Raw genomic sequence first — 12,821 nt, forward strand, 5'->3', positions numbered from 1 at the left:
ATGTGAAATCCATAGATTAGGGCTTAATACATTTATTTCAATTGAATGATTTCCTTATATGAACTGTAACTCAGTAAAATCATTGAAATTGTTGCATGTTGCATTTATATTTTTGTTCGGTATAGCTTCCTATCTTATTTTGTGTTTTTTGTTTTCTTATTACTTATACTTTTTTTTTATTGAATTCTAAACTTTTGTGTAGGGCTAAGCATTTCACTGTACTTGTGCACGTGACAAATAAATCCTGAACGTAAAAGATTTTCACTGGGTTCCTAGCTTATGACTTCTCACATTTGTTAGAAGTTTTAAATAATTTGCACCACATGTTTAAAACGTGATATTGACACACCCATTTGATTACCTTTATAGTTTATATTTTGATAATAATACATTTAATGACAGTTCAGTATGTCTAAAAATATAATTCATTTCAAAAACATAGTAACAGTAACTTCATCCTTATATACACATATCTGTGTAAACATATTTATTCCATAACTGGGCCCTCCTATACAGTGTTTCTTCCAGTGTGAATTCTTACTTTTCAATACAAAGTACATAATGCGTAGCGTATACAAACAACCTTGTTACTGTGCAAACAAGTGGACGTTAAAATTTAAGACAAAGGAGAAGGAAAGGCAAATAGCATCACATAAAACAGAGCCCATGTATAGGCCAGTCATTGCTCAACAAATGAGAAAATAAAATATGCATTTATTTAATGCTTCATAATTGCATCAATGATTACTTATGTAACCAAGCAGTGTTTTATCATGGTTATTGGCATTTTGAAATTAGATTGAAAACAGCCACATCTATTGAGGTATTAGCACAATGGTCAGTTAGGCTATGGATAAGAATTGGCCTGTGGTAGCATTTTGGAATACAAAGGGAGAGTCTTTTCATACGTGCTATAATAAATAGCCCATTGACACAGCAATATGGGCACAAAGACTAACATCTACTGTTTCACTAAAATACAATAATCATTCAATATATTAAAAAGTAAATCAGATAGCGCAAGTGTTGTCTCAACTGAAAACATCTGTGCAAATGACCAAGTATAAGCAAAATATGTTAATATAAATAGACAAAAACCATTGTACGAGCAATTGTTCATAACCTGGTCACTCTGACCATTCATTCTAAAAATATCCTTTCTGAAAAATGTTTGCAATAAGCTTTCAAACTACTCCCTTTCCAGTCATTACCCCAGATCACCTTAAATAATAATACAACATTATTTAAACCCAGTAGTACTAGCAATAAATAACATTCAATATTGAAGTGAGGACGGACGACATTCACGTGAAGAGTAGTGTGCGGTGTCCACTCTCTTTTTGAGATAAGAATATGATCTCTATTCTTTACAAAATGGCATCTAGTAACCTAGTGATTGTTCGTAACAGGTTAGATATCTACAAGCTACTACACCTTTAGACTCAAGCCACAAGAATCCGATTAAGGACAGTCACTGACTCAGTCACTGACTCACTGCCCATACAAATGCACACACAGTAAACAGGTGGTCTAAGCATAAATCAAGGTGTGTCAATATGTGACTAGCCAACTCCTGAGTGTTCACAAGGGAAGATAATGGAACTGAGCAGATCAAACCCATATGATTTTATATGCACTGGCATTCGCCGGCATTTTGAATGAGTGGAAGTATAACGACAGGCAGGGGAGGGGATGCTCAGCTAAGTTAAATGGGCCACTGAGGAGAATCTAGACGTAAGCATGCCATCTGTGTGTGTTATGTGTGCAAAGGAATGAATGCGTGCGTATGTAGGAATGTGTGTGTGTGTGTGTGTGTGTGTGTGTGTGTGTGTGTGTGTGTGTGTGTGTGTGTGTGTGTGTGTGTGTGTGTGTGTGTGTGTGTGTGTGTGTGTGTGTGTGTGTGTGTGTGTGTGTGTGTGCATGTGTGTGGTGGAAGGAGCCATTTCAGTTTCTGTCCTCTCAGTGTGTGTGAGCATAGCCATATCCCAGTGGATTTACAGTGAAATGTGCCTGGTAAAAGACAACTGAAAACACACAGCATGCTACACCCTGTGTGAGTAGGAGGGTATTACCCATTTCAGAGACTCATTACACATTTCTCCAGAACAACCAAAGACTGCTCCACGCCCCTCCATTTCCTGCACCTCTACTCCTCTTCTTAATATCCCTTAGTATCCCTCCTTCATACCTGTCCATAATAATCCCGTTTTTATCAGTCCCTTTGGGAATATCAGCCCTTTGGTGGAATATCAGCCCTTTCGAGCATCATTTTCCTCCAAAATACTGGCATCATATATAGACATTTGTCCTTCATACTCCTCAAAACCCTCTGTTTCCCTTTTGTATCCCTCACCCCTACACCCCCTCCTGTCACTCACCCAACCCTGGCGTAAAGAAAGGCTAGGGCATGTTCATGGACATGGTGAGGGCTGAGGCGTCCGCACTACGCGGGTCCTTCACCCCAATGATGAGGTCATTGGTCCTCCTGGTGCCCTCCACCAATGAGAGGACGTCTACCCTCTGCACCTGGTGACCTTTGAACTGCAGCACCTCCACATCCTCCTCCAGGAACTCAGCTGAAAGAGGGAAAGAAGTGAGGGAAGGAATAAAGATGAAAAACAAGTTTAGTGTTTAGACATACAGTACATGAATGTGATTATTTGTGGATGAAACAGAGACAAAGTTAGAAACTATTTCTGAAGGCCATACTCACAGTCCACCAAGAGAGTGTCGGGTTGCAACTGTGGGTGGAGTCTACCATATGCCAAACTGTCACTCAGGTTTTTACGAGAGGACAAGACGTTCATCAACACCTGGGTGATGCCACTGAGGGCCCGGTCCCCGTTGGAGGATCCCAGGGCCACGTACGTGCCACACAAACCCAGGCGAGGCCTCACTGCCGTGGGCACCAGGAAGGACAGGGGCCTCTTACCAGGCTGGATGACATTATGCTGCAGACAGAGACAGCAGAGAGAGGGTTATTCATATGCCCAATAACTGGTGGTTTAGATCAGGGTTTCCCAAACTCGGTCCTGGCCTGGGAGCACGTTTTGTTTTTTGCCCTAGCACTACACAGCTGATTCAAATAACCAACCCATCATGAGGGGGGCAGGACCGAGCTTGGGAAACCCTGGTTTTGATTGATTAAATCCAAGTCAAAGATAAAACCAGTCCATTATATGACAGGCAGTGGTACCGGGTTCGGAGGCTGAGAGGTCTGGGTCTTGTTGGACCATGAGAAGTCCAGGATCTGGCTGTTCAACAGGATCCCAGACGGTGTCACTATCCTACTGCCAAACGGACGGTTCAGGGAGCTAAAGGGAGATTGCAGAGATAACATCAACCGTCTTACAATCATCAAATATGTATAGTCAACAACTGCAATAACATTTACAGTAATAGATCAAACATAGTACACAGTCCTCTTTTTCTGAACAAAGCACCCAGCATCTGAATACAATCATGACTATTTGGCCGATATTGGACCGCATCCTAACCTGAGTTACACATGAGCAACTTGACTCAAACCCAATGGTGGAAAAAGTACCCAAATCTCATACTCGAGTAAAAGTAAAGATACCTTTTACTCAAGTAAAAGACTCAAGTAAAAGTGAGTCACACAGTAAAATACTACTTGAGTAAAAGTCTAAAAGTATCAGGTTTTAAATGTATTTAAGTATTACAAGTACATGTAATCACTAAAATATACTTAAGTATCAAAAGTAAAAGTATAAATCATCTCAAATTCTTTATATTAAGCAAACCAGACGGCACGGTTTTCTTGTTTTTTTAATTTACGGAAAGCCAGGGGCACACTTTAACACTCAGACATCATTTACAAACTAAGCTTTTGTGTTAAGTGAGTCTGCCAGATCAGGGGCAGTAGGGATGACCAGGGATGTCATTAGACATGTCCTGCTAAGCATTCAAAATGTAACGAGTACTTTTGGAAGTCAGGGAAAATGCGTGGAGTAAAAAGTACATTATTTTCTTTAGGAATGTAGTGGAGTAAAAGTTGTCAAAAATATAAATAGTAAAGTAAAGTACAGATACCAAAAAAAACTACTTAAGTGGTACTTTAATGTATTTTACTTAAGTACTTTACTCCATTGCACAAACCTTCAAAGTCCAGGATTATTAACTCAATAGGAGATTGGAACAAACATTTTTGATTAATAATGTCTCTGAGGTTAAAGGGATACTTTGGGATTTTGGCAATGATGCCATTTATCTGCTTCCCCAGAGTCAGATGAACTCATGGATACCATTATGTCTCTGTGTGCAGTATGAAGGAAGTTAGAGGTAGTTTCGAGAGCCAACGCTAACTAGCATTGGCACAATGACTGGAAGTCTATGGTATCTGCTAGCATGTTTCTTGGTGTACCTCATGACGGAGACAATGAAGTCGTCAGGCCCCATAACCATGACCTGACTGGCCACGGCGCCCTCCTCCAGGGCGTACGAGGGCATGTAGTGACCCGGGGGAAACGCCTGGGAATCATTGATCATCTGGCGGAGCAGCACTGCCTGGGACTTACTGAAGGACCACAGGTAGCACAACGGGGGGGGGGGGGGGGGGGGGGGGGGGGGGGGGTCGAGGAATCAACAAGTTAGCCAGCTTTATGATGGTTTAAAACATCACACGGGTCTGATGTTCACGCTTCACGGTGATTCATGTCTCAATCATCTTCATATTTTGTTTGATCAAAGTGTCTGATGATGTAATGTGTTGATCAAGAAGAACCTACCTGAGCATCTGTGTGACCATGTCTGAGATGGAAGAGTCATACATAGGGTCTCCCAGCCCACTGGCCAGGGCCACAGCAATCTTCAGAGACTGGACAGAGACATTAGTAAGTGAAAATTACAGAAGTATCTGTGCTTTACAGATACAGTACAGTCGTGGCCAAAAGTTTTGAGAATGACACAAATATTAATTTCCAAAAAGTTTGCTGCTTCAGTGTCTTTAGATATTTTTGGCAGATGTTACTATGGAATACTGAAGTATAATTACAAGCATTTCATAAGTGTCAAAGGCTTTTATTGACAATTACATGAAGTTGATGCAAAGAGTCAATATTTGCAGTGTTGACCCTTCTCTTCCAAGACCTCTGCAATCCGCCCTGGCATGCTGTCAATTAACTTCAGGGCCACATCCTGACTGATGGCAGCCCATTCTTGCATAATCAATGCTTGGAGTTTGTCAGAATTTGTGGGTTTTTGTTTGTCCACCCGTCTCTTGAGGATTGACCACAAGTTCTTAATGTGATCAAGGTCTGGGGAGTTTCCTGGCCATGGACCCAAAATATCAATGTTTTGTTCCCGAGCCACTTAGTTATCACTTTTGCCTTATTGCAAGGTGCTCCATCATGCTAAAAAAGAGATTGTTCGTCACCAAACTGTTCCTGGATGGTTGGGAGAAGTTGCTCTCGGAGGATGTGTGTTTATGTACCATTCTTTATTCATGGCTGTGTTCTTAGGCAAAATTGTGAGTGAGCCCACTCCCTTGGCTGAGAAGCAACCCCACACATGAATGGTCTCAGGATGCTTTACTGTTTGCATGACACAGGACTGATGGTAGTGCTCACCTTGTCTTCTCCGGACAAGCTTTTTTCCGGATGCCCCAAACAATCGGAAAGGGGATTCATCAGAGAAAATGACTTTACCCCAGTTCTCAGCAGTCCAATCCCTGTACCCTTTGCAGAATATCAGTCTGTCCTTGATGTTTTTCCTGGAGAGAAGTGGCTTCTTTGCTGCCCTTCTTGACACCAGGCCATCCTCCAAAAGTCTTCAACTCACTGTGTGTGCAGATGCACTCACACCTGCCTGCTGCCATTCCTGAGCAAGTTCTACTTGTACTGGTGGTGCCCCGATGCCGCAGCTGAATCAACTTTAGGAGACGGTCCTGGCGCTTGCTGGACTTTCTTGGGCGCCCTGAAGCCTTCTTCACAGCAATTGAACCGCTCTGATTGAAGTTCTTGATGATCCGATAAATGGTTGATTTAGATGCAATCTTACTGGCGGCAATATCCTTGCCTGTGAAGCCCTTTTTATGCAAAGCAATGATGACGGCACGTGTTTCCTTGCATTTAACCATATTTGACAGAGGAAGAACAATGATTCCAAGCACCACCCTCCTTTGAATGCTTCCAGTGTGTTATTCAAAACTCAATCAGAATGACAGAGTGATCTCCAGCCTTGTCCTCGTCAACACTCACACCTGTGTTAACGAGAGAATCACTGACATGATGTCAGCTGGTCCTTTTGTGGCAGGGCTGAAATGCAGTGGAAATGTTTTTTGGGGATTCAGTTCATATGCATGTCAAATAGGGACTTTGCAATTAATTGCAATTCATCTGATCACTCTTCACAACATTCTGGAGTATATGCAAATTGCCATCATACAAACTGAGGCAGCAGACTTTGTGAAAATTAATATTTGTCATTCTAAAAACTTTTGGCCACGACTGTACATGCTGTAGACACCACAGTATACAGGGTTAACATTTACTATGGGATGCATGTAGTAATCATCAACCATTACTGATTAACTCAATGATCAGGTTGACACCCAAGTATTTTCATAAGTCATGTAAATGAAATAGGGCGCAGTACCTCAGCAATCCAGTGGTAGGTGCTGTTGCGCGGGACCTGGCTGGTGATGTTGTAGCCTTCCAGAATGTTCAGAGCTGTGATCAGAGCTGCTCCTGCACTGGGGGCTGGGGCTGCCATCACATGGTGCCCTACACAACATCAACAACAGAGAAATGGATGCATTTAGCCGCAAGGTTGCAGGTTCAAATATCACATCTGGCAAGAATTGGGAGCGAGGATGCATCATCACAATATAATCGTGAAAAGATATTTGTTCAAAGGGAACCCCATATTTACCCTGATAGAAACTCTCGGCTGGCTGCTGTAGGATGGTGGTGTAGTTCCCAAAGTCCTCCTCAGAGAGAACTCCTCCTCTGGCTTGCACCTGTTAGAAAATACATGATTAAAAACCTCATTATAAACTGGGTGGTTCAAGCCTTGAATGATGATTGTCTGACAGCCGTGGTATATCAGACCGTATACCAAGGGTATGACAAAACATTTATTTTTACTGCTCTCATTTATTTGTACTGCTCTAATTACGTTGATAATCACCTTATAATAGCAATAAGGCACATCAGGGGGTTGTGGTATATGGCCAAAATACCATGGCTTAGGGCTGTTTTCACGTACTCCGCGTTGCATCGTGCTTAAGTACAGCCCTTAGACGTGGTATATTGGTCATATACCACACCCCCTTGGGCCTTATCGCTTAAATACATGAAACACATGATAATACCTTTCCATTCTGACAAGAGTTGTGCTGATGGAATAAAGTTGACTACATCCCTATAAATAAGGAATAACCAAGTGACGTCACGAGAAGCAGTATCTTTTGGAGCAGGATGAAGTTACCCCTATACACTGATCCAAGGACAGTGTTACGCTTTCCCCTCCTAATGGTTAAGGTTAGGATTTAGAGAAGGTAAGCTGATCATAGAGATGTCCCTAAGTGCTACGTCTACCCAGAGCATATCTTTTAAAATGGAGCCAATACAGTATTTATGAGTGCTTATACAATGCCAGAGGCTGACGGCCGGGAGACAGATGAGCTCCTTACTGCAGCTGCCATTTCCTGGGTCAGGTTTCCACTGTAGAACTCTGCAATCCCATTGGCTGCCAAAGCGTCCAAGATGGCGGCCAGGTCGGGTCGTCGGGAGAACAGGCCGGAGAGGGGAGGCTGACCATTGGGGAGAAACAGGGCACGGAAAGCCTCCGACACATTCTTGTCCTTTACCTTGGCCAGGGCCTCAGCTAGAGAGAAGGGGGGATACAGAATAGGATGAAGTTGCCCCTAGACACTGATCTAAGGAGCACCGATGCATAATATGTTTAGCATAATATCAATTCCTCATGTTTACCCAGGTCATGTGTAACATTGAAACCACTTCTGGCCACATCTGCTGCCATGGTGACTACATCCTTCCAAGGCATTCTGGGAAAAAATTCAAAAATATCCGTTTGGATTGTGTTATCATTACATTTTATGTCCTAAATCTGTAATAAAATATGGTTTAACAGACATTTGTATCCAAAGCCACTTACAGAGGTAGGATCTTAATTTGAGCCATTTTGCTACAGCAGAAAAATTATTCTGCAGCAACAAGAAATATGAATTATTATGTGAATGATAATTAAATGGACATTTTTGTAGCGGGACAAATCAACTCTGAAATTTCAAAGTGGAAATTACAAATTTTAGAAGTGTTTTTAAGACTCAAATAGACTATAAGTTTGCATTTCCTGCGGTGCAAAAAAATGATCAGCAAAAAAAGAGTGATCAAATTAAGATCCAACATCTGTGCATAGCTATATTTAGTGTATGTAGACAACATTGTAATCAAACCCACAGCTTTGTTCAACGCTGCACCCCACTCCTCCAACTGAGCCACGATAATGACCATGTATCACTGGAGTAATTATAGCTCCACTGTACAGGAGATGGACTAATAGTCCCCTTGTACAAGGCTGATACAGAGAATAACACTCTACTCCTGATAAACCCATTCAAAGGCTTGGGACTGTCTGTGTGCGCTAAACTGGAGCAAGCAGACCTCCAGAGCCTATTAAACCTTGTGGAATTTAACTGGGGCTAGTGAGCTTCAATGCTCTAAGACAAAGAGACTTCATCAGTGATAAAAAGCCATGGAGACTTCACTTTACCTTCCGTAAAGCTGGTGGGCCTGGTGCATCCCACTGAGCATGCCCGGAACTCCAACCATCAGGCCAGGCTGGAACAGAGATAGTGAACATTTCCCGTGACTACAAATACCAGAACTCCAGGCCGACACAACACTTGACCTTTAGCTGTAGACTAAGGCCGTGTTCGAGAGCATCATAAAGATTGCAGGTGACTGCCGACTGACTGATCTACAAATCACCTTGCATCATAAGTAACGACTCAATATTTTTTTGTAGAACAGACATGTCAGTCACAATAAACCCATGATACATTACGGTTTTGCTGCTCTCAAGCTCGGCCTGAGGTTATGATGAGGCTCTTACCTTGAGCTCCAGGTTGGTCTGTAACATGTCCTCCAGGATGGCAGAGGGCGCTGTCTCACTGAAGTCTATGACCCTGCTCTCGTTCCTACGGATGTCATGCACTAGCATCACGCCTCCACTGCAAATAACAAAGACCAGTGTTGTTCAACAGCAATAAGCACATCCTCTTCTTGCAGATCTAAGGGACATAACTCACACTTTGATTTGGATCCACCTAATCCTATTGACTATCTATTGCTGGTGATGATCTGCTGGTGTGAAGTGTGAAGACTCACCCGCCGATGCCGGAGGTGTGTGGGTGTATGATACCCAGACAGAGAGCAGCAGCGATGGCAGCATCCACACTGGAGCCTTGCTTCTCCAGGGCCTCGAAGCCCAGAGATGTACACTGGGCCACGTCAGTCACCACTGCACCCTGGTTAAAGATCTGACACACAGGGAAGAGGAGAGGGAATTTACTTAGATTGGGGGAGGGAATGAGGGTAGAGAGAGGAAGGGAGAGGATGGAGAGGCAGAGAGATAGGTAGAGGGTAAAGAGAGGAAGATGGGCGGAAAGCAGACACACACACACCTGTGGGTCTCCGAAGTAGATCTGCATGATGAGAGCAATAGTGACTCCTGTGGCAAAGGTGAGGCAGGCTGTGATGATGACAGTGAGGCCATCTCTCTGGCAGGCACAGCCCTCCGCTAAAGGGTCTCTGGTGGTCTCCCGCAGGGGTGTGATGTCATGGCTGGCCAGGTCAGAGGCGGAGGACGGGAGACGCTGCAGACGGGCTGACTTCAGAAACAGGTCTGGGTCTGGAACATTGAGGTCAGAGGTCAATGCAATTCAGGAAGCGTTTAATGGGCATGAAGGGCAATTGGCAGGCAGCAGTTGCCAGAATAAGTACAACCAGACCCATTATTTATATCTAAATACTGTATATGGCTCTGAGTACAACAACATATTGAACATCATACATGACTGTCTGGCAGACAAGGGAGGTAAAGGAGATGTCACTGCTATGACAGTGTTATGTAGACCTTATGACTGATGTTTTGGTTAATCACCACCTTATTGTCTGCTATGTCTCCACCGGTCTCTTACCCGTGTCTTGCTCGCTAAGGAAGTTGTCGTCATCTTTGCGTGATTTGAGAGTGTTTTCCCCGGAAACCACGTCATCCTCGGGTAACCTGGGGAAGCTGGTAATGCTCATGTAGTCCACCGGTGAGTAGGCACTTCCCAGGGTCGTCTCCTGGCTCGGGTCTTTCTCTGTCATGGTGCCGCTGGAGTACCCGGCCACGGCATCGTTGGCAGGGTTATACATGGCGGCGGTCCAGTTAACACAACTAATGAATAGAGGAGTCAGCGCAACCTGAGCTCTTCTCTCTTGTTGACTTACAGCATCCACTGATGATGTTGTTCAGCAGACTTCAGGGTCAATTGTCTTCAGTTTTTCCTTTTGACGTCACACGAGATAGCCATGTAGCCTAAGCCTGGTGTGTTAAAATGTTGCAATTAGTTATGCTATTGGTCTGCAATAATACACTTGTTATTGGTCCGTTGTAACAATGTTGCACTTGATCCGTAACATTGTTGTCTGGCTCCCTCTAGGTCTAGGAGGTGATGCGGCAATTATTCATAGCCTATCCGATTCCATTCGCAAGACCTGTGGAAGGATCAAACGCATCTAATATCATTCATAGTTGAAAATAAAGCCAACACCACATGCATAACTTAATAGATTGAGTATTAAAACAGTAGGCCAAATACATAGCCCTCTATGAATATTAGGCTACCAATAGTCTATGCTTCCACGGTGAAAGTGGTCGTGAAACATCAGCTATATGCGGCAAATATCTACCTAGGCCTACAACCACAAAACCCGCGTAATGTGGTTATTAGATCAAATGTGTCAGAATTGATCGCGTCAGCTGCTCCCTGAGAGGGTTGTTGTTATCTCCTTGTTGATTTTCCAGACTACGCTTCGAGATGCAACCTACATAGGCTACAGCCTACAAATATGCTGGCTTCCAGAAATTGACGCATCGCTAAGGTTACCCCCCTTTGCGACGGAATATTCTTTGCAGTAAAACAAAATTGTGAAATTCTTACCATTTGAGACAGACAACTGTATTCAAGCATCACCCAATTCAGATAGGACGTTCTTGTAGAATTTATAATGGTAGGAAGGCAGAACATTAGGGCTTTCCTGTAGCCATCTCCAGATAGAGAGCAGGGGCGTATTCATTACGCAGTCAATATAAAAACGTTATACAAACGTTATGTTGCAAAACGTTTCCTAAACGTTTTATTAAACGGAAGCGAACGAAACGGGGCGGGAACTACCTGAACTCTTCCAATAGAAACTCTCGTTTTTGTTGCAAAACGTTGCAACTGTTTGGACTAATCATTACACCTAATATGTGATATCAGAGAGGAAGAAGCAAGAGGTGTTTACTTCGCCTAAAATCTGTTCACGAAAATAAGACTATGGAGTGAGGCATTTTTGTGTGGAGGTCACTAGTTAGGTTTCCATCCAATCAAATAAATTGTGATTTGAATTGGCGACACATTTTCGAGCACGTGATCAGAGGCGCAACTTGCGTTTAAGAAGTGGGGGGCATCATTTATTATTATTATTATTTTTTTAATTATCCAGCAGGATAAACACTCTAAACAGCCTACCCCACCGATCTGAGGCATCCGCATTGGTCCTGAAGCCCACCGTTGACTCGGTTTGTATCACATTCCAATGATAAAACTGGGGGGGGACAGAAATGCAATTTCAGAACTGTCCCTAGAGAAAGTTGCGCCCCTGCTTTACATGATGATTATTATATCAATATTTGAGCCTAATGGCATTTCCACCATCATTTCTCTCATAATTAATTTTACCAAAGATCTCCCGCATGTCGAACGAACAAATTATCTGTCTGCATTTATAAAATTGTACGGTAACTTCCTGTTTCGATCACAGCTGTCATTTTTTTTTTTATAGGCTACAGTATATATTTTTTTACTGAATGAAATTGCTCATTTGATACGGGAGGCTTATTTGATTGAATAGAAGTTTTGTGATGGTTAGGTTGTTACAAATGTACCGATATAGCCTAAATTGATGCACATGGCATTTTGGCAACTTCGAAAAATACTACTTTATATCAGAGTTGTGCCTATCGTTACCACGCTTATCTGCCCTCTCATTGGCTAGAATGGTCCCACCTGATCTCGCCTTCTCCTTCCTGCCTTCCATCTTTGAGGACATGTATTTCCATTGTTAAATATGAGCGGTCACTCAGTTATCTTGTCAATATAATAGATGATCTTCGGTGATATGTAAAATCAGTGACATAACTAAAGCGAATGGTCACATGGTCACCACTGAAGGTAAGCCTACAGGTCACACAATGAGATGTGGTTGCCTACAGTTGTTGATCCTAAAATACAATATGGTCTCACCTTGAGACGGCAGGACTCACCTGCAATCAAACTGTTGGAATCTTACAGTCGGTGAACAAACACAGATCTCGTTGAAAACGTAACATGTAGGTATATTTACATATAGCCTACAACACCCCATAAAAAAACATAAATAGGTATCTGGTTTAGCATTTACCTGAGACTGTGCTTCTGGAAGGGGAAGTGGTGTTGTCTCTTTACTGAAGTTGCAGAACTAGTTTCAGTAGGTTAGGGCGTGCTGTAGCAGATTACTGAAAGGATTGGAAACCTGAGGTTGGAC

General features: G+C 42.9%; 1 protein-coding gene across 3 annotated transcripts; it reads right to left on the minus strand.

Annotated features, from left to right (window-relative positions):
• Nucleotides 1-472: 472 nt before the first annotated feature.
• Nucleotides 473-12,778, minus strand: LOC129861105 (glutathione hydrolase 7). Of its 3 annotated transcripts, none has more exons than XM_055932239.1 (15): nt 12,699-12,778; nt 10,187-10,748; nt 9,671-9,897; nt 9,375-9,526; nt 9,100-9,217; nt 8,758-8,825; nt 7,956-8,029; nt 7,655-7,848; nt 6,892-6,979; nt 6,616-6,743; nt 4,749-4,837; nt 4,385-4,537; nt 3,197-3,314; nt 2,714-2,951; nt 473-2,576 (listed from the first exon to the last, which is right to left on the minus strand). In XM_055932239.1, the coding sequence occupies exons 2-15, from the start codon at nt 10,404-10,406 to the stop codon at nt 2,401-2,403; spliced, it is 2,043 nt and encodes a 680-aa protein (XP_055788214.1). In that variant the 5' UTR covers nt 10,407-10,748; nt 12,699-12,778; the 3' UTR covers nt 473-2,400. The 3 variants fall into 3 exon arrangements, with proteins under 3 accessions (XP_055788214.1, XP_055788212.1, XP_055788213.1); XM_055932237.1 differs by lacking the exon at nt 12,699-12,778 and adding an exon at nt 11,195-11,393; XM_055932238.1 differs by lacking the exon at nt 12,699-12,778 and adding an exon at nt 10,944-11,119.
• Nucleotides 12,779-12,821: the final 43 nt, after the last annotated feature.

The sequence above is a fragment of the Salvelinus fontinalis genome, chromosome 8 (assembly GCF_029448725.1).
Source record: "Salvelinus fontinalis isolate EN_2023a chromosome 8, ASM2944872v1, whole genome shotgun sequence".
Taxonomy (NCBI): domain Eukaryota; kingdom Metazoa; phylum Chordata; class Actinopteri; order Salmoniformes; family Salmonidae; genus Salvelinus; species Salvelinus fontinalis.